The sequence below is a fragment of the Lepidochelys olivacea genome, assembly GCF_965140295.1.
Source record: "Lepidochelys olivacea isolate rLepOli2 genome assembly, chromosome: 5".
In the NCBI taxonomy this organism is placed as follows: domain Eukaryota; kingdom Metazoa; phylum Chordata; order Testudines; family Cheloniidae; genus Lepidochelys; species Lepidochelys olivacea.
In genome coordinates, this window is record NC_140415.1 from 84,775,135 (window position 1) to 84,797,564 (window position 22,430).

The window sequence follows — 22,430 nt, forward strand, 5'->3', positions numbered from 1 at the left end:
TTTGAAAATTTACAGAAATAAACCATATTGATATAATCCCCTTTATACCAGTATAACTGTGACCGCACTAGGGGGTTGCACCAATTTAACTATATCAATCTGTTTCTAAATTAATATAGTGTTTGTATCAATTTCACTCTGTGTGGACCAGCTTTTAGTTAATTCAGTACAATTTTCTGGTGTAGAGACTTTATTATTAAGGCCTGAAAACATTTACTTGACACGTGCTAGCATGAGAACTAAGGCCATGTCTACACTTACAAGCTTACAGCAGAACAGCTGTGCCAATACAGCTGTGCCACTGTAAGAGCACTTGTGTAGCCATGTTATGCCAATGGGGGATAGCTCTCCCATTGACATAATAAAACCATCTCAGCGAGCAGCGGTAGCTATGGTGGTAGCCTGCTGACGTAGCGCTGTGCGCACAAGGCTTATGTTTTTTCACACCCTTGAGCGACAAAAGTTTTGCCAATGTAAGTGCTAATATAGACATGGCCTAAGACTTTGAACCAAAGTGAAAAATACCTGTGAGATTATGGGCCTGTATAGATTAGGAAATTTGCTTGTATTGTAGCTAGCATGTTTTAATTAACATATTTTAAACACCACTTAGCACCTGTTATAGACTTATCAGCTAGCACATTTTTAAAGGTGTTCATGGTCAATCCTAGTGAATTTTCTGGGAGGTGGGAGCTCAGCACATTCTGAAAATCAAGCCTCCGTGGGTGTCTGAAGATGAGCATTCATAAATTGAGGTACCAAAAATCACTAGTTAATTTTGAAAATCTTGGTCATAAGTGAAAACTTAAATTCTTCAGAAATTTCTGAAGCTTACCGGGGATAGCTTCCAACATTCTGAAGATGAGTGGACTTCATAAATTGTCCTCTTAGAGTATTTCTACACAGCAAAGAAAAACTGGCAGTTGGCCCATGCCAGCCTACTCAGGCTGCGGACCTATTACATTGCTATGTAAACTTCTGGGCTCAGGCTGCAGCCAGAGCTCTGGAATCTCCAACCCTGCAGGGTCATAGAGCCCGGGTTCCAGTCCAAGCCCAGAAGTCTGCACAGCAGTGAAACAGCCCTGCAGCCTGAGCCCTGCGAGCCCGAGTTAGTTGGCACAGGCCAGCCATGGGTTTTTATTTGCTGTGTAGACATACCCTTGCACAGAACAAATATCTATAGTGTTCTTCTTCAAGTGATTATCCATGTGGAGTCCACTCCTGTGCGTATGCGCCTTGTATGCTTAATCAGATTCTCTTAGCCAGCAGTGTCTGCTGGGACCATGCCTGCATTCTGTCTTCCTGTCCCCCACCTGAAAGCATAAAGGGCAAAGAGGGCCCAGCCACCCCTCACTTCCTTCTTACTGTCCATGGCAGCGAGATGGAACTCTTGCAGTGTCTGCCTGCTTCTCTGTTCAGTGTGCTAGTTGTTAGTTTTGTTGTCTGTTACCAACACAAACCCAAGCAACCATTTTAGTCAGGTTCTGTTTTTTAGGCTAGGACCGCTATCCTTTCTCCCCACACACGAACTCTACTACTTCAACAGTAGAAGCAAAATCTGTGGGGTTTAAAACATGCTCCTTCTGTTAATCTTCAGTACTTTAATGTTGAATACTCTAGATACAAGTTTCATTTAGGAGAAGGACATGTTCCTTAGCAATTTACCATATGTCATTCCTTCTCTAAATGGATTTAGAAAGGTGGACAAGCTCACTTAAAATTGTTCCTCCTGGATCTTTTTATGCAAGCTACCTTGGACATCAAAAGAAACGATGCAGCTGGTCCCTCAGTCCTCTGTCAGTCCCTGTCCTTGAGCTCTCTAATGAGTTGAGATTCCACCCTGAGCTCTCTGGCTACCTCAACCAAGAAGTCCCTGTCATCCATTTCCATTCCAGTTTTGACCTCTGGCAAGGTTAGGAAGGAGCAATACTCCAGAGTTGAACTAAGCCATAGATCACTCTGTCTGGTGTCTACTAAATTGAGGTATAGGATTCACAAGTTGTCAAGGTTCCTTCCCCACTCTGAACTCTAGGGTACAGATGTGGGGACCTGCATGAAAACCTCCTAAGCTTACTTTTACCAGCTTAAATTAAAACTTCCCCAAGGTACAAATTATTTTACTCTTTGCCCTTGGATTTCCACTGCCACCATCAAACTTTATCTGGGTTCCTGAGAAAACGGAGTTTGGACACGTCTTTCCCCCCCAAAATCCTCCCAACCCTTGTACCCCACTTCCTGGGGAAGGTTTGGTAAAAATCCTCACCAATTGGAATAGGTGACCACAGACCCAAACCCTTGGATCTTAGAACAATGAAAAAGCATTCAGTTTCCTTACAAGAAGACTTTTAATAGAAGTAAAAAGAAAAGAATTACCTCTGTAAAATCAGGATGGTAAATACCTTACAGGGTAATTAGATTCAAAACATAGAGAGTCCCTCTAGGTAAAACCTTAAGTTACAAAAAAGACACACAGACAGGAATATTCATTCTATTCAGCACAGCTATTTTCTCAGCCATTTAAAGAAATCATAATCTAACACATACCTAGCTAGATTACTTACTAAATTCTAAGACTCCATTCTTGTTCTGTCCCCAGCAAAAGCAGCATACAGATAGACCCAGACCCTTTGTTTTTCTCCCTCCTCCCAGCTTTTGAAAGTATCTTGTCTCCTCATTGGTCATTTTGGTCAGGTGCCAGCAAGGTTACCTTTAGCTTCTTAACCCTTTACAGGTAAGAGGATTTTTCCTCTGGCCAGGAGGGATTTTTAAGGGGTTTACCCTTCCCTTTATATTTATGACACAAGTCATGTTGACTGGGGCTCAGCAGTCAAGCAGCCAATGGCCTGGGAAGAATCCCTCTGGTGCCCTGGTCCCAACTGTTAAGAGAGCACTGATGGCACCCACTAACCTCAGTACTGGTTCTTCAACCCAGCATGCTGGCAAATGGTGCTTCTGTACAGGCAACATTGGAATTCTGTTCCTTTGTGCCCAGCGCATTGGTACCTAGTGTTTTAGTACCCAGCACATGTATGGTACCAAGTGATTTAACAGTGGTCCCTGTACTGGGGTTTCCTGAATGAAAGAGGTGATAACTAAGCCACTGGCTATTAAGTCTATTGACATGGTAGGTAAAGGAGATATCTCTGATACAGACTTCATGCCCTACCTTGTTAGTGGGAGCCCAGCAGAAACAGAGAATTCCTCACAGGACGGTGCCTGTCTTGAAAATGGTGTACTTGTTCACCTTCATTCCAAGGTATGTACTTGGGACTCATCTCCTACATAGCAGCAGCCTCCTCCTTCTCCTAGGTTGGCAAAGTGGGAGTCAGGAAGAGATTTTTGAGGACGGATCTGTAAGGGAGAGCAGGAAAGAACCCAGGGCTCATAGGGAGCATTCTTTTTTGTACTCCCCCCTCCCCTCATGTGTCCCCTATCCCAGTACCAATACCTATATCAGCTTTGGCCCTACTGAATGCCCTCGTGGAACAGCCAAATTCACAATTCATGGCCTGCATCTTCAAACCATTCTAGGCCTAGATCACCTTTCCCAAAGAGGCACTATAAACCCACATAGCCAGATGAGCTAGTGCAGCCTCAGATCCTGCAAAGGCAGGAGAAAGTGATGAGGAATTACATCTGTATGGGAAGATCAATTTATTCCTGCTCCAGTCTCCTCCTCGTCTCCCAGTGAAGCAGTAAATCCCTCAATTGTTCCTTTAGTTGATAATTTCATTAAGCTAATGGCAACGACTCTAGATATGCCTCTGGAAGTGGTGCAGGAACATCCTCACAAACTTCTGAACATCTTGCGCCTTTCCATGCCTGGGGAAGGGCTCATCATACTTATAAATGAGGGACTGCTGGAGCTTGTGAAAGGCCTGTGGCACGTACCAGCATCTATTCTGGCCATGTCCAAGTGAGCTGATAGGAGGTACAAAGTCTCTTCCAAGGGATTTGAATACTTTTTCCATGTAGTTACCAGGTTTATTTGTGGTAGCTGCTGTCTGAGAGGTTGCAGCAGACAGGGCCTCCCAAATCAACACCTTGGGAGAAAGACACAAAGGGTATGTCTACACTGCAGCTGGGAGGTGTGATTCCCAATGTTGGTTGACAGACTTGCACTAGCTCAGGAGTACACAGTACAAAATGGGGAGCTGACCTCAAAATACACAGAGCAACCAGTCTTGACTTGTGTTACTCAGCTGTAGAGTACTGTGTTCTGGTATGGTCGTGTTCAAGCCATGCACACACAATTGATACTGAACTCAGTCTAGCCTATAGGATCATCACAGGTACTTTGAAACCGACCTGGATGCTGTCTCTACACTGCCTCACAGGGATTACACCATCATCAGTGAGGCAGGATGCCTTCAGTAGAAAGGAGGGACAAAAACCAGGTGCATAAAATTTGAGACTATATGGGCACATATGACCATGCAAGAGGCTAAAGTCCACAAAAAACTTTGCCTCTGAAAATCCTTTACCCCAAAATACCTCTGTGCAAGGCTACAGAGTAACAAAATGGCAAGATATTCCAATGATCCTGGAGAACCTGTCTTCAGAACGATTCCCTCCCCAAGCACTGATCTTGAATGAAAATACTGCTGTACCTTAAATTGAGTGCAAGTTAGGATGACAAAGACTGTAGACAATATGATCAAGTAGAAGCTGAGGAATAACCCCAAAAGTGAAGAGCCAAAGCAAACACTTGAACACTGCCTGATCCTGTGTCCCCGTCAACATCCTACCCCTGAGGAACTATTTGAGACAAGTGACAACACCAGGTCTTGGCTGCAGTTTTGGAATGACAAGTTATGAGGATGATCTAAGGAGAAAAGAAGTCCAAAGCTATATATACCTCAGCAACTGGCTGATTTGAGGAAGATCACTCCAACAGGTGACCATTAAAGCTCTTCACAACCTGGAACTCAAAGTCAACAGAGAAATCCAAACTTGTTCATTGTAGAACAAAGCATAGAATTCACTAGAGTACTGTTAGATTCCAGGTCAGTGAGATCTGATCTTCCGTAGGAATCATTCCAGGTGACAGTAAACCTCATTAACCAACTTCAGGCTCACCCAAAACCATCAGTAAGAGCATACTTTAGATATCTGGGACACATGGCCTCATGCACCTGTATGATGCAGTTTGTAAGACTTCACCTATGTTCCATGCAAGGATGATTGAAAACAGTGTATATATCCAGGAGAAACCACATGGACATGTTGGTCAAGAAGCTGTCATGTTAAACTGGTGGAAAGCTCCTCTTCAGGTATGCAAGGGAATAAGTTTCTCTGCACTTCTACCTACTAAGGCACTAATGATGTATGTCTACACTCACAATGGAGATGGTGAGCTCATCTAGATTACTTAATAACTCAAGGCATGTTGTCCCCTCAGGGAGCTCATCTGCATATAAATATCCTGGAACGCAGAGCCTTCCACTTGGCATGCAATGTATTTCTGCCTTTACTCTGAAGAGCTACAATCCAGGTGCTGACAGACAACAACACAGCTGTGCATTACATGAACAGAGAAGGAGGAACCAAGTCATCTCGACTCTTGTCTGGAATCCATCTGGCTCTGGACATGGTGCATTCCAAATCAAATCACATCAGTGGCTCAAAATCTTATTGATCTTTGGAACACCTTACCAGACAAATTCAGCAGTAATTCTCAAACAACCCTGAGTAGTTTGTCAAATATTCAGAACATCTTTTGCAAGTGAGGATTCCTAGAAATAGACTTGGTTATTACAAGCCAAAACTACAAGTTTCAAACATTTTGGTCCAGAGAAGTGTTGAGTTTGGGCTCCTGGCAGACACTTTTCTCATCCTTTGGTCACTGGGACTAATATATGCTTTTTCTGCCCATCCCATGATACTGAAGGTTCTGAGGAAATTGAGGCAAGACTCTGGACTGATGATTATAATAACATGGGCCAGGTAGTTCTGGTATTCAGATCTGATGAATCACTCAACACAGCCCCCCATGACTGTACCTGCTCTAGCTGACATGACTGTACCTGCTCTAGTCTTGTGGAACAACCATCAGATCCAGACCCACCTTTATTACATTTGTTAGTCTGGAAGCTGTCTTGATGACATCCACTGAAAGAAGCTGTTTAATTGAAGTTCAGAATGTTCTGCTCCAAAGCAGGAATCCTCAGCTAGACTAACTGACTTATAAAGCTAAACAGAAGAGGTTTTCTAGTTAGGCATTTCAGCACCAGTTGTCACCCTTGACATTACCAGTTTCAGCAATATTGGACTATTTACTAGCTCTGAAACAAAATGGACTTTCTAACAGCTGGTGGACCATAACGATCCATCTTGCAGCAGTATGTGCACATCATCCTCCTATCCAGGGTCATACTGTATTTCCCACTGTGCAATGGTCGTGTTCCTTAGGGACCTTATTCATATATTTTCCCAGTTTAGGATCCCTGTCCTTCTTGGAACCTCAGTATAGGATTAGCAAGGTTGGTGGGTTCTGCCTTTAATCCCCTAGAGGCCTTTTTCCTTTACCATAGATCTACAAAGACTGCCTTTTTATTGGCCATTACATCATCTTGAAGGGTAAGGGAAATTCAAGCCCTAATGATGGGTCCCTCTTATACAGTGTTTCATAAAGACAGAGTCACTTAGTCCTCATCCAAGTTCCTGCCCAAAGTTTTTTCAGAATTCCATGTGAACCAGTTTAATTATCTCCCAATTTTCATCCCCATGCCTCACTCCATCTCTGGGGAAGTTAACCTGCAAACACTTGATGTGGTAAGGGCACTATCATTTTTTACATTGACAGGACAAAACTATTCAGGAACACACCTAGACTGTTTGTGGTTTTTGCAGAAAAGTTTAAGGGGAAGGCAATAGTCTCATGGAAATTATCTAAATGGGTCTTCAACTGTTTAAAGGCATGTTACAAGTTAGCCTGGTTAGAGTCACATTGGAGCTCATTCCGTTAGAGCTGGGGTTCTCAAACTTCATTGCACTGCAACCCTCTTCTGACAGCAAAAATTAGTACACGATTCCAGGGTGGGACCGAAGCCTGGTCCTGTAACCTGATTCTCGTTGCTCAGGGCCGAAGTCCTTGGACTTCGGCCCCCAGCTGGTGAGGCTTGGGCTTTGGCCTCGGGCCTCAGCAAGTCTAAGCCAACCCTGGTGACCCCATTAAAATGTGATCACGACCCACTTTGGGGTCCCGATTCACAGTTTGAAAACTGCTGCACTAGAGCTCACGCAGCCTATGCGCCCTGTTTGATGAGAGGCCCCATTTCTGAAATTTGCTAAGTGGAGCTTTGGTCCACACATTTACAAGACACTGCTCTTAAGTAGAGGCTTCCAGACCAGATGCCAACTTTAGTAGGACTGTTCTGCAGTTATTGTTAGGACTCCTACTACCCACCTCCAATCAGACAGTTATTTTAGGGCTTGTTTACGTGGACGCTTTTTGGGTGGAAAGCCAGGGTGTAAATCTACAGCGCACTAGCTTGCCATGTGTTAACTGGCTGTATGACCCTGCTACCATACACTAGAAGGTCCATATACCTACCAGTGTTGTTATAACAATCTGCAGTGTTATGAATCCTCAATTCTGGACACAGCTTTTGAAGTTTTCTGTTTGGCTGTGTGATCTACCTACCTAGGTTTTTATATTGTATCCACCACTGTGGTGTCTGAGTTCCTTAATGTTGTACCTTTGCCAGTAATACAAAATAAATGCAGGGAATTACCTCTCCCATCAAGTTTTTGTTTAGAAATTGTAGTTGAATTGTATTTTTGGTGAATTATTGTTTCTCTTAGATGACTTAAGGTCCTTGGCCTTTTTGCTTCGTGACTCACAGTGTATGTGATGTGTGAAATAATCCTTCAGAAATTCATTATATGACCTGCCTTATTTTGCCTTTGATTCCTTATTCTGATGCTCTGCTATACTTTGACACAACCCTAACTTCTGTATATATTTTAATGTGTTACCTTATTACCTAGACCTTTTTTTAAAGTTTTTACTACTTCTCCCTCTAAAGACAACTTTCAGCTCTATACTAGAATAGATTACTTTACCTATCTGGTCTGTATTTTGCACTCTCTATTTTTCTGTTAAATTATTCATTAATCTGCCCACCCAACCATACTTTTAATTCCTTCTGTAGACTTGCACCTTGCAGCTTGTGATTCTGCATTGATAAATACTAATCACATTTGAAATCTATTCCTATTGCCCAGCTGCTGACTAGGATATGCAAAACATGCCTTAATGTGGTGTGCCTTTATTTACAGTGTGTCAAAACCATTCCAGAGAGTGACTGAAATTGTGGAATGTTCTGGAATAAAACAAGCTGCTGGAAAAGGCTTTAAATAGATTTTGTCTGTCACTCACCATTTGGCAACTGAGTCTTGCCATATAAAATCATTGTTGAGACTGACATGACTATCTGCTCAATTTAGCATTCTTCAAATCTGAGTGCATCCAAATCAACTGAATCTGCAGGACTTGATCTTCAAATGTTTGATCAGAATTGCTTTGAACTGGACTGTTTTATGCATACAGTATTTCAAAAATGAAGATAACACAAGCAATCTGTGAATATTCCAGCAGGCTGTACCCTTGATGTTAATTTTTACTACTTTGGAACGCAATTTTTTTTATCCAAAACAATTACAGTTTTACATTTATGTTTATTTTTTTCTGTTATGTGAAAGGATGTTAAAATGGATAATTCTACTGTTCTTTTGATATGTGCATGTCACAGATTAGCACAGAGCAGCTATGGAGAATTCAGAGACTACCTTTCAAGTGTCACTCAGTCAACTGCCAGTTTGCAATTGGCTCTTTAGAATTAAACTCATTGTGAAGTGATGGCATAGCATGCTAACACGAGGTAAAGAAAACCAAACTCCTTTTTATTTCTGAGTTTTGAATTTTAGAACTGCTTATTAGGAACTTTAGCTGTAATTCTTTAAAACAAGTTGATTTTATAATATTTTTCTACTCCTGAGTCTTCATTTCCTTGTGGGATGGTGTGTTTGGTTTGCACTGTAGCTAACATTCTAAATGACTAATCTACTTTACCACCAAATGAAGCAGCCTAGCTTTGAGTCCTCCAGTCATTATTTAGTTAGTACTCAGAACATTATCCATGGAGGCTGTGATTATTTGCTATCCTCTCAAGAGAATCCTCTTAGTACTCTTGGGGGAATTCTGCCCCCCAAAATAAAAAATTCTGCAACAAAAAATGAAAAAAATCTGTGCACAGTATTTTCAAATTCTGCAAAATTCTGCATATTTTATTTGTTAAAATAAATAATTCAAATATAATCACACCAGTTTCAAGTATTTTTGGTCCTTTATTTCAAGATACTTGTCAGCAAGTATGTCTGTAACAATACAGACAACAACAACATCAGAAAATGTTTTTTGACAAGTAGATTCCTTAGTAGGCATATTAATGCAGAACTCTGAGCAATAATTCATTTAAACTACAGTACAGAACCATATTTCCCACACACCCCAGAAGCAGTGCAAAGGCTGGGTGGAGTCAGGTAACAGAGGAGCTGAGTTAGAGGGAAGGAGCCTGGGGGTGAACTTGGAGGGTTGTTGGGTATGGGGGCAGGGGAAGGGAAGGACTGTTAGGGAGCTCCCCCCATGCAGACCCTGGCTGACCCCTAGCCTCTCCCATTCAGTCAGGCACATGTGTCCCTCCACCCCCAGTCAGACACTCACTCCCCATCCCCATGTATCCTTGCACCCCCTGTCCATATGTGTCACTCCATCTCCGCTCAGACACCCACTTCTGCATCCCCATGTGGCCCTGCACCCCCTCCTTCTGTCCCCATGTGCTCCCACTCAAGCACCCCCTGTCCCTATGTGGCCCTGCACCCTGTCCCCCATCCCTATGTGTCTCTGTGCCCCCACTCAGCCATTCCCCCATCCCTATGTGGCCCTGCACCTCTTCCCGCTTTGGCCCTAAGCCTCATCTCCCATTGAGCCCCTGCCACAGTCTGCCCTCCCCGACTAGCCCTTATGAGCCCCTGTCTGACTCCCCCCCCCCCGCATCCCCACACTGTCTATCTCTCCATAGCCCTGGTCTCCTGACCTGGCCCTACAGGTACTGTGAAGAAGGCTCTGCAGGCTCTTTCTCTTCCCTAGCTGGGCTGGGAGCAGCTGCTGTGTTCTATTGCCACAGTGCCCTCTAGTGGGCAAAAGGCAGACCTGCAGAAGTTATTTTCTGATGGGAGCTGCTGCTGTGGGCTGTTGTCACAGCACCCTCTAGTGGGCAAAAGGCGGAACTGCAGCAACTTTTCAGCAGAAGCTTTTTCTGCGCAAAAATAAAAATGTGCAAGGCTCATAAATTATGTGCATGCACAGTGGCACAGAATTCCCGCAGGAGTAATGTAGGTAATAATCACTAAAAATTGTGATTACTGGCAATTAAGCTTTCAATGGTCCAGGAGTTATTTTTCAGTTATCTATCTCTGTTAGTTGATCTATGGCAACTTTTAACTTTTGAAGCCAGATTCTGTCATGCTTAGTATACAAGGGCATAGATATGGGTTCCTGATTATCATGCTGGCAGCTCAGTTCCTGAACGGAATTAGAGAAGTCTGTCCTTTCTATCTTCACGTACAATATATGGGAAAAGTGGACGAACAAAGATAGGACCTGGGTAGGCCTGGTTCCTGATCCTTTACTCCCTATATGCTATCTGGTAGCTGGTGTGTGTAATAGCTATTTTGGAGCCTTGCAAGTAACTTCTGATGCCTGGAGTGACAAATATTTTTTAGGGTGCTTTATTGGTGCCAGTTTTTATTGGCAGTAAAAGACTACTCACAGATAATTTCAACGAGTCAATAATTGCTGTAATAGCATAGATGTAATATAGAATAATGCAGAACTTTCAAAACTCTTGGTCCTGAACTAGAGGTGATCTATGGACTGCTTATTGGTGGTCTAAAGACTGCTGGCTGTACAAATTGTGCTGGCTTTCCTTTTTGTTTCTGTTATTTTTGCAATAAAGACACCTAAAAATGAATTAGTTTCCTGATACTTTTCTCTGTAACCAATTGCTGTATTTTCCAAAGAGATATTATGTGCTCATGAATAGGAGGGGAGCTGGTCAGAGGTTGCCTTCTCTACTATCTCTTTGTTAAATTGTGATCCACACACTGAAGAAGTAGGAAACCCTAGAATAGCATTCTCCTCCAGTCTTCATTTAGTGCACCGTGAACATGAAAGGAAAGAACCTAAAATCAATAAAGATGAGGATGGATGCTTATATTTTTATCACAATTATATATGCATATATTATAATAAAAATGATATGCAAACAATATCATGATTTCACAGTTCCCTGGTGACCATACAACCTGTTAGATATGTTTGGTGAGATTAGTATCACTAGACTGAGAATTCCTTCCCGTACTTCACCCTACTCAGCCATCTAGTAGCTGCTCCCCCATGGTCAAGTACATTGGAAAAGACCCATCATGATGTGGGGATACCATACTTGGCAATGCTCAGATGCACAGAGCTGCCAGCTCTAACCTGATTACAGTTGCTGCTATTTACATGTATGTTTCAACTGTGCTCTGGCAAGGCTACAGATACAAAAAGAAAAGGAGTACTTGTGGTGCCTTAGAGACTAATAAATTTATTTGAGCATAAGCTTTCGTGAGCTACAGCTCACTTCATCGGATGCATTCAGTGGAAAATACAGTGGGGAGATTTATATACACAGAGAACATGAAACAATGGGTGTTACCATACACACTGTAACCAGAGTGATCACTTAAGGTGAGCTATTACCAGCAGGAGAGCAGGGGGATGGGGGAGGGGAGAACCTTTTGTAGTGATAATCAAGGTGGGCCATTTCCAGCAGTTGACAAGAATGTCTGAGGAACGGTGGGGGTTGGGGGGATAAACATGGGGAAATAGTTTTACTTTGTGTAATGACCCATCCACTCCCAGTCTCTATTCAAGCCTAAGTTAATTGTATCCAGTTTGCAAATTAATTCCAATTCAGCAGTCTCTTGTTGGAGTCTGTTTTTGAAGTTTTTTTGTTGAGGTATTGCCACTTTTAGGTCTGTAATCGAGTGACCAGAGAGATTGAAGTGTTCTCCAACTGGTTTTTGAACGTTATAATTCTTGATGTCTGATTTGTGTCCATTTATTCTTTTACGTAGAGACTGTCCAGTTTGACCAATGTACATGGCAGAGGGGCATTGCTGGCACATGATGGCATATATCACATTGGTTGATGTGCAGGTGAACGAGACTCTGATATTGTGGCTGATGTGATTAGGCCCTATGATGGTGTCCCCTGAATAGATACGTGGACACAGTTGGCAACGGGCTTTGTTGCAAGGATAGGTTCCTGGGTTAGTAGTTCTGTTGTGTGGTGTGTGGTTGCCGGTGAGTATTTGCTTCAGGTTGGGGAGCTGTCTGTAAGCAAGGACTGGCCTGTCTCCCAAGATCTGTGAGAGTGATGGGTCGTCCTTCAGGATAGGTTGTAGATCCTTGATGATGCATTGGAGAGGTTTTAGTTGGGGGCTGAAGGTGATGGCTAGTGGCGTTCTGTTATTTTCTTTGTTGGGCCTGTCCTGTAGTAGGTGACTTCTGGGTACTCTTCTGGCTCTGTCAATCTGTTTCTTCACTTCCGCAGGTGGGTACTGTAGTTGTAAGAACGCTTAATAGAGATCTTGTAGGTGTTTGTCTCTGTCTGAGGGGTTGGAGCAAATGCTGTTGTGTGGTAGAGCTTGGCTGTAGACTTCAATCTCTCTGGTCACTCGATTACAGACCTAAAAGTGGCAATACCTCAACAAAAAAACTTCAAAAACAGACTCCAACGAGAAACTGCTGAATTGGAATTAATTTGCAAACTGGATACAATTAACTTAGGCTTGAATAGAGACTGGGAGTGGATGGGTCATTACACAAAGTAAAACTATTTCCCCATGTTTATGCCCCCCACCGCCACCCCCCACTGTTCCTCGGACATTCTTGTCAACTGCTTGAAATGGCCTACCTTTATTATCACTTCAAAAGTTCTTCTCTTCCTCCTCCCCACCCGCTCTCCTGCTGGTAATGCTCACCTTAAGTGATCACTCTGGTTACAGTGTGTATGGTAACACCCATTGTTTCATGTTCTCTATGTATATAAATCTCCCCACTGTATTTTCCACTGAATGCATCCGATGAAGTGAGCTGTAGCTCATGAAAGCTTATGCTCAAATAAATTTGTTAATCTCTAAGGTGCCACAAGTACTCCTTTTCTTTTTGCGAATACAGAATAACACGGCTGCTACTCTGAAATCTGCAGATACAACAATTTTAAATGTTTTGTTATTTCTGTAATGCCAGGGACTGTGCTTTCGGAGTTTACAATATAAATTAAGAGCAGAACTGAGCAGCTGCTGAAGGGAAAGTTTGCAATACAATTTAGTTGCAGAAAGATTGAGTGTCATATGTTCACTGAACAATCATTCTGGACAATTGGTTTTAAGATCAGCATCGTCACTGAAGAAGATATGTTACTGTTTTTCCTCATCTGATTGTAATTTGAACAAGAGATAATACAGGAATGACTCACAAATGTTCATTGTGAGCAGGTATTAAGTGATACTTTCTCTTGCAGCTAATCTTCCAGTACCAACAATTGCTGCGATAGATGGGACTGCATTAGGTGGTGGCCTAGAACTGGCATTAGCCTGTGACATAAGAGTGGCAGGTAAGACTGAATCCTATTACATGAACAGGAGATTATTAGCATTACAGAAGGCTTGACTAATCCTTGCCTTGGCAACAGTCCTTATAAAACTGGTTTTATATTCTGACATTGCATATGCTCAATTATTTCTATGTGATTTAGCAGAAACTTGACTGAAATCATTGCTGATGTTTAATTTCATACCACTTACTCTTGATAGCTAGAGCATTTTTGTTGCCTGTTTTAATTTATTCTTATGATCTTCATTTTATTGTTAGCAGTCTTCACTATATCATTAGCAGTGATCCCAGAAGGCTAGGGCAGAGGTTGAGAATTTTTTTTATAATTAAAATGCTCTTGTCGTCAAAATTTGTTACTATACAAACAGGTTGCAGGAAATAGGCCAAACTAGTTTGTGAGTGTATTATTAAACAAGCAATTAAGCTCTTATAAAATAAAAGTGACAACAGCACATGAAAAGAGGAACCTTGATCTATCCAGCTGTCAGAACTGCAAAACCATTTGTTGGAAAGTAAATGGAAACTTGCTCTTGAGCAGTTGCCAGCATACTCATAGTATATTAAGCTGTTTGACCCTGAGGGAGTAGTCAGTCAGCTAAAGAATTCATAATCGTCAGAAACAGACTTCCCCACCATTTCAAGTTGTTAAATAATAACATTGCCACTTTCTTTTAGTGCTTTAAAATCTACAAATAATTCTCTGCATTATTGGATCTAAATAATTTACTTGCATCAGCAATCTTCCTGTGTGAAAATTAATGAGGTACAGAGCCTGTCTTGACGGCAATAGCTTCTTAGTTCTTTTAATAAATGCAAATCAATTTGGTGTCTTTCTGTATTTCCATAGCCAAATGCTTTTTTAAGTGATGGTTTGTTGTTTGGAAGACAAGTTTAATAAATTAACTGATTGTTGTAAAGAATCTTCTTTTGTATAAACTTTTTCAAATTATTATTTACTATAGATTATATCAAGAACTCATTACATTTTATGCTTCTTTTCAAGCATCTTCTGCTAAAATGGGTCTAGTTGAAACAAAGCTGGCAATCATTCCAGGTGCAGGTATGAATTTATGTCTTGTACAATACTGACGATAACCCAACTGCTAACCAGTGGTCTTGGTGCTTGTGATTTTGCATTGTTGGTTATGCATTTTAGGTTTAACTTTGCATTTTTTATTAAGTGTTATTAACATAGTTTCAAACCATATTTCCTACTGAAAATTAGTAAAAAGATTTTGTGATGTCTTTAAAGAAATGAGTTATGTAGGCTTTTTTTTTTTTAATGGATGCCTGCCTTAACGGTTATGTAAATGGGATTAATGTCTTTGAAGGCTGATGTCATTTGTGTAGGGGCATGTGCAAAAACATTAATTTGTAACTATTAGTATAGCGGAAATGGTAATTTAATTTGATGATCCAACACTGTATACTGTCTTAGCATCATAGAAGATTAGGGTTGGAAGAGACCTCAGGAGGTCATCTAATCCAACGCCCTGCTCAAAGCAGGACCAACCCTAACTAAATCAATCTATTCCTAAATCTGTTCCTTTAGGACACTAATTCAACTTTTGTACTGCTTTTTAATCAGTTATATGAAGATACTGACTGTGAAAGTGTGGTGTATGTATCACTCTATCTCATTCAGATTTTTTTTTTTATCTTCAGAGGACAGAGATTACTATTTTATTTTAACACCCTCTTCCACTTGGAAGGACACTTGGCCCTACTCAGGATTCAGGGTGGTTGAAAAGAATAAAAGGATAATAATGATGTTTGATTTGAGTCCCTTCTACTGTGAATGGCATTTATTTTTGTTTTCCAGATAAAAGCGCCCTGATTTGAACCAAGCTATTTGCCTTTGTCCTATTTGCCTAGAAGAACAATATCTTGAGAAAACAAAACTTCTCTGCTAGGGCTTTAGCCAATGTTGCTGGAAGTATTTTGAGAATTTTTTACTTCAGCTTTGGAGTAATGTTCTTTCTGGCTGTTGGGGAAATACTAGGTCTGTTGCTAATGGAAATTGTCAATGCTTGTAGCAGGGAGAGCAGGGTGCCAACTGTCCTTAAGGAAACATTGGTGCAACCTCTGGATAAGAAACAACCACTTGAATTTGACAGTCTGGATGCTTTTTGTCCTGTTTCAAATTTTCCATTATTGGTTAAGATTATTGAGGAAGTTGTGATGAGACATCTCACAATAGCTTAATTAGGTGTTTCAGATCTCCTAGTTTATTCTCAGTTTGAGTTCAGACCTTTGTTTGTCATAGGTACAGCACTGGGTTATCCTGATGTTTGATCCCCTCTTAGCCGTGCGTGAAGATGAGGTATTCATACACATATTTTTAGGTCTATCAGTTGTCTGTGGTGCTGTTGATCATGATATATTATTGCCTTACCAGTGGATCTTAGTGCGAGTAGGTGAAGGAGGTGTTGATTACCTGTGTTCTTTTCTTTCAGAGAGCTCCCACAGGGTGGTGTTGAGGATGATGGCATCCTAGACGCAGAAAACCAAAGTTAGTATAGCAGTGGCTGGTTGATATTCAGTCATTTCAAGAATGAGACTAGGGAAAAACATGTTGTTTTGGCCATGTTAAATTCTAGTGAGCTTTTCCTTGAACAGCTCCAGTGCCCCCATGCCTTTCTGTCAGGGATGTGTCTGCAATGAAGACGTGGATTCTGTCCCAAATCTGTCTTGAGTTATAAGCCTTTGAAAAATTGTAGTTTGTGCATGCTCGGTAGAGACTTCTTTCATTTTACCAGCTAAAATCTCCGAAGATTCCATCCTCATTGAGCTTGCTCAAACCTCTCACAATTCCTAGTGTTGACCACACTGCACTTACACCACCCCTACAGAGTGACTGAGCATGCTCCATATGTTCTCTGCTCCTACTTGTGATTGGACTGTGACTGTAGGGAAGGATTGCAGACCAAGTTGGATGAGCAAACATTTCAAACAGTGATTAAGAGAAAGCAGAAAGCCTACGAGGAATGGAGGATGGGACAGATCAGCAAGGAGAGCTGCCTCTTGGAATGTGGGGATAAAGTGAGAACTGCCATAAGCCAAGCAGAGTTAGACCTTGCAAAGAAAATTAAAACCAATTGTAAAAGATTTGATAGCCATATAAATAAAAAGAAAACATGGAAAGAAAAAGTGGGATCACTAAGCACTGAGGATGGGGTGGAGATTAAAGATAATCTAGGCATGGCCCAACACCACAACAAATACTTTGCCTCAGTTTTTAATAAGGATAATGACAAGTTTAGGGGTTGTGGCAGGGTGGCTAATGAGAACAAGGATATGGAAGTAGAAATTACAACATCCAAGTTGGAAGTCAAACTCCAACAGTTTAATAGGATTAAATCAGGGGGCCTGGATAATCTCCATCCAAGAATATTAAAGGAACTGGCACATGAAATTGCAAGCCCATTAGCCATGATTTTTAATGAATCTGTAAACTCGGGGGTTATACCCTATGATTGGAGAATTACTAATAAAGATCCTATTTTTAAGAAAGGGAAAATAAGTGATTCAGGAGATGACAAGCCTGTTAGTTTCACCTCAGTTTTATGCAAGGTCTTAGAACAAATGTTGGAAGAGAAAGTAGTTAATGACATAGAGGTAAATGGTAATTGGGATAAAATATAACATGGTTTTATAAAAGGTATATTGATCTCCTTCTTTGATAAGATAACTTGCCTTTTTAGACAAAGGAAATGCAGTAGATCTAGTCTACCTGGATTTCCATCAGGCATCTGATACAGTTAAATTGGAGAAGGTGGGAATTAATATAAGGGTTGAAAGGTGGATAAGGAATTGGTTAAAGGGGAGACAGGTCATACTGAAAGGCTGCCAGGCTGGAAGGAGGTAACTAGTGCAGTTCCTCAGGAATTGGTCTTGGGACCAATCTTATTTAACAGTTTCATTAATGACCTTGGCACAAAAAATGGGAGTGTACTAATAAAATTTGCAGATGACACAAAGTTGGGAGGTATTGCCAATACGGAGGAGGATTGGAATATCATATGAGAAGTTCTGGAGGACCTTGAAAACTGGAGTAACAGAAATGAGATGAAATTTAATAGTGCAAAGGGACTATCAACAAGACGTTTTGCTATAAGCTGGGGACTTACCAGTTGGAAGCAACAGAGGAGGAGAAAGACCTGGGTATATTGGTTGGTCACAGGATTACTATGAGCTGCTAATGTGATGTGGCTGTGAAAAAGACTAATACAGTCCTAGAATGCATCAGGCAAGGTATTTCCAATAGAGACAGGGAAGTGTTAGTACCATTATACAAGGCACTGGTGAGACCTCATCTGGAATAGTGTGTGTAGTTCTGGGCTCCCATGTTTAACAAAAATGAATTTAAACTGGAACAGTTGCAGAGAAGGATTACTAGGATGATCAAAGGAATGGAAAACCTACTTTATAAGAGGGGAATCAAAGAGTTTGGCTTATTTAGCTTAACCAAAAGAAGGCTGAGAGGGAGATATGATTGCTCTCCATAAATACATCAGAGGGATAAATACCAGGGAGGTAGAGGAGTTATTTAAGTTAAGCACCAACGTGGACACAAGAACAAATGGATATAAACTGGTCATCAACAAATTTAAGCTTGAAATTAGACAAAGGTTTCTAACCATTAGGGGAGTGGAGTTGCGGAACAGCCTTCCAAGGGGAGCAGTGGGGACAAAAATCCTAACTGGCTTCAAGACTAGGCTTGATAAGTTTGTGGAGGGGACATTATGATGAGACTGCATACAATGGTATATAGCTGATGTGTGACTGGTAGCAGCAAATATCTTCAATGGCCAGTGATGGGACACAAGAAGGGGAGGGTTCTGAGTTACTACAGAGAATTCTTTCCCAGGTGTCTGGCTGGTAGGACTTGCCCACATGCTTAGAGTCTAACTGATTTTCTCCTGGGTCAGATTGGCAGAGAACAGTGTTCCCTCTAAGCTGCATGCCTGCGTGGCTGCACAAAAGTAAATTGAGTGCCGTGCATTTGATTGGTATAGCTGTGCACATCCGGCAACTTGTGTCTGTTGCAGTCCGAACGAGCCTTCAGACTGGTGAGTGTGGCTGCGCTTCAAGAGACAGCGCACTGTCTCTCATATACTTCCCCAGCAGCCAGCACACACACACTCTGTCTCTAATTCACACACTGTGTGTGTTTGTGTGTGTGTCTCACACACACACACATTCTCTCTCTGTCTCTCACACACTTACCTCCCAGCACATACTTGTGTTATTGTTGTTGTTACTTCGTGATACTTCCTGCAATGCACGTATATTCTCTGTAATTTTATTCTTTCGAAGTGCTGCTGTTTTAGTTTTTTGACTGGTCTATGCATTTCATAATTTTTATTTCTCTCTTACACTTAAATTTAATTCTTTGAGTAGTGAGTTCTAAAATGCTTAACCTGTCCTGCCTGGAGTAATTATCCCTATGGTAACTTTTCAAAAATATATATTATATCTAGGGTTTTTTTGTCTACTGGTGGCGCACATCCTCACATTACCTTAATATTGGTGCACATAACAAAATTCATTCCATACATAGATGGAAAAAATTAGAGGGAACATTGGCAGAGACCCTGGGAGCTTTTTGCCTTCCAATGCAGCATGGGGTACAGGACACTTGCAGGTTTAAACTAGAGTAAATGATGTATTCTCTTATAACTTGAAGTCTTTAAATTATGATTTGAGGACTTCAGTAACTCAGCCAGAGATTATGGGTCTTTTACAGGACTCTGTTGCCTGCAGTATGCAGGCAGTCAGACTAGATGATCATGATGGTCCCTTCTGGCCTTGAAGTCTGTGAGTCTACATGCTACAGGGGCAAAGCCAGACTTTTCCCAGTAATGGCTGCTTCTAGTTGCTTCAGGACAGGGTGGGGCTGTAACTGAGAATAGGGAGCCTAGCCCACTAGGACTCACACCCCTACAGAGCTTGGAATAGAACCAAGATTCCCGAGTCTCACCATTCCTTTGCTGTCAGCAAGTAGCTGTGAAACCCACTGGCAAAGTGAGTGATTCATCTTCCCTCTAGAGCTGCTCCAAATAGAGGAGGAAAACATACTATTGCTATCAGTTACTGAGTTAGCTCAAGTAGCAGAGGTTTGTGTGATTAATATACAGGTTCTAACCTTGCTGATGACCAAGATGTAGTTGGTGACACATGGTGAGACTTCTTTATTTCCAGTCAGCTTTTTTTAAAACCTAGGAAATTGAAGACACCCACACAAAGTAAACTGAAAAAACAAGATTAAGATTGAATAGTCAAGTCTTGAAAAGTTAGGAAATGCCAGAATTAATAATGCCTGTGCAACCTTAAATTCAGCCCCATTGTGTATATACATTATGATGATCTTTAATTACATCATCATAATTACATGATTAATTACATGATCACGCTGGGATCTGATTTGCAGAAGTGCTGATCACTTACTGCTACAACTGAAGTCAACGGGAGCGGTGCTTTAAACATATAAAGTACTGTATTATGCTAAGTACTCTGAAAAATCCTCTTTCGTTCGATCCTGGTGCAAAAATAATTGAGGAGAAAAGCTATTAAATTAGTGAATGGGGAAAAGTGATAATAGTACTGTTTATATATTAGATGACTTTTTTTATACAGAGGAATCAGCTTATTGAGTGTGCCCAGAAAATCATTTATCAACACATTGCAGAGAATGAAGTGTGTGAAATTGGTGCTTGCAGAGGAGCAGGCTACATTTAGACCAGGATCTGTTACAGTAGATCAGTATTTGTGATAAGATAGGTATCAGAAGTACATCAAACACAACCAAACCTATAACAACTTTATAAACTTCATAAAGGCTTTTGATAGCATTTGGCAGAAAGGGCTATGGCAAGTTTTGAGAATGTTTGGCACCCCAAGAAATTGATCAAGCTGATAGAGAATATCTATGGCAAGTTGATGAGAGCAGTGAGAATAGACAAGAAGCTGATGGAATGGTTCAGGATGACCATAGGAGTGATGCAAGGATTCACACTATTGCCAGCTTTGTTCAACTTGGTACTGGAAGCAGTAATGGCGGTAACACTCAGAGATAAAATGGGAGGAGTCATGTTATGTGGGAGGACAGTAAATAACTTTAGATTTGCAAATGATACTGGCCTCATAGCATTGACTAAGGAGGATTTACAGAGAACAACTGACAAGATGGACCAAGAAATCAGAAAATTCAGACTGAAGATCAGCATGGAGAAGACAAAATTTATGGCAATTGGAAGACAAGAGGAAGAGGTAAAGATTAAAGTTGAAGACAAAGAACTAGAACAAGTGGGAGAATTTGTGTACTTTGGAGGACTAGTACTGAAGAATGGGAATCGTGAAAATGACATAAAAAGAAGAATCAGACTAGCCACTATGGCATTCAAAAAAACCCTGCAAGATCTGAAAGTCTAAAGACATTTTGATTAAAATGAAAATCAACATATATGAGACAACTGTTGTGTCAATACTGCCGTATGGGTCAGAATACTGGAGTGAGGAAAGTCCGTGAATGAAAGATATTTGCTAAGGCCAGTATTAAGAGTTCCAAGACTGCAGAAAATAAAAAATGAAGTTGATAAGAAAATGGGTAGGGCAACAAACAACACTGTTAGAGAAAATTCAAGAAAGACAACTATGATGATTTGGACATGTGTCAGGAATGGACTTGAAAAGGATACCATACATGGCAATAAATACCAGAGTGCAAGGAACTAAAAATAGAGGAAGACCAAGTATGCATCAATAGACATGGTGAAGAATGGAGATAAAGCAAAAAGATTTAAAGATAAAGGAAGCTGGTGAAGATAGAAAGTGGTGGAAAGACTTCATTCAGTCCCATCATAGCTGCTGAACTGATGGATGGGAATCAAAGAAAATGATGACTCTGAAAAATCAGGTCCTAGGCATATCAAATTAGGCACACAAAATTAGCAAAAACTTTTGATCTTAATTTCTCTGGCCCTCAGCTCCTCATCTGTAAAATGGGAATAAATATCATGGCCTCACCTCACAGAAGTGTTGTGAAAATAGATTGATTAATGTTTGTGAACCACTCAGATACTATCGTGATGAGCCCAATAGGAAAACTCATGAGGAAGTTTAATATGTCTATCTTGAAAGCAGGGTTAGAATTGTATATTGTAAATAAAGCATGGGGACACACTGAATAATGAGGAGAAAACAAAAATATCAAGCACCATCCATCCTGTACACTGAATGGATAAAAATAGTATGTGATCGTGTAATTAATGATGGTATCATAATGCAAGGAGGGTGAGTTAAGGTTGCACAGTGAATCCTAATTCTGACATTTCCTACTCTTTGAGTTTGCACTTTAATAATGTTTTTTTATCTTTTAAAGTAGTGTTTTTATGTGTAATTTATCTATCTATAAAGTGTATGTGTGTGTTGTATTATTAGATACCTAGATTTATTAGATTTATTTTGAGTAATTTAAACAAGGGGGTGGTTCCTGAGACATAGGCCCCTGAAATAAATCATGTGTTTACAAAATCATCTGGTTTGTGTACTCCTGTGGCTCAAATTATTGTATTCATCTTCTGCAACCTGATATCACATGCTCAAGATTGGTTTCAGTGAGTTCATGGCACCCACTGCCCTTTTGAAGAAGCAATATTGAGTAAGATATTGAGGGTTAAATTGTAACTGCAGATTGGTT

General features: G+C 40.9%; 1 protein-coding gene across 3 annotated transcripts in view; it reads left to right on the forward strand.

Annotated features, from left to right (window-relative positions):
• Positions 1-22,430, forward strand: part of AUH (AU RNA binding methylglutaconyl-CoA hydratase) — a 187,277-nt gene that overhangs the window by 67,628 nt on the left and 97,219 nt on the right. For all 3 annotated transcript variants that reach the window (XM_084627716.1, XM_084627717.1, XM_084627718.1), the window contains 2 exons: positions 13,638-13,730; positions 14,733-14,789. In XM_084627716.1, the coding sequence (XP_084483842.1) occupies positions 13,638-13,730; positions 14,733-14,789 (150 nt within the window). The remainder of the gene's footprint in view (positions 1-13,637; positions 13,731-14,732; positions 14,790-22,430) is intronic.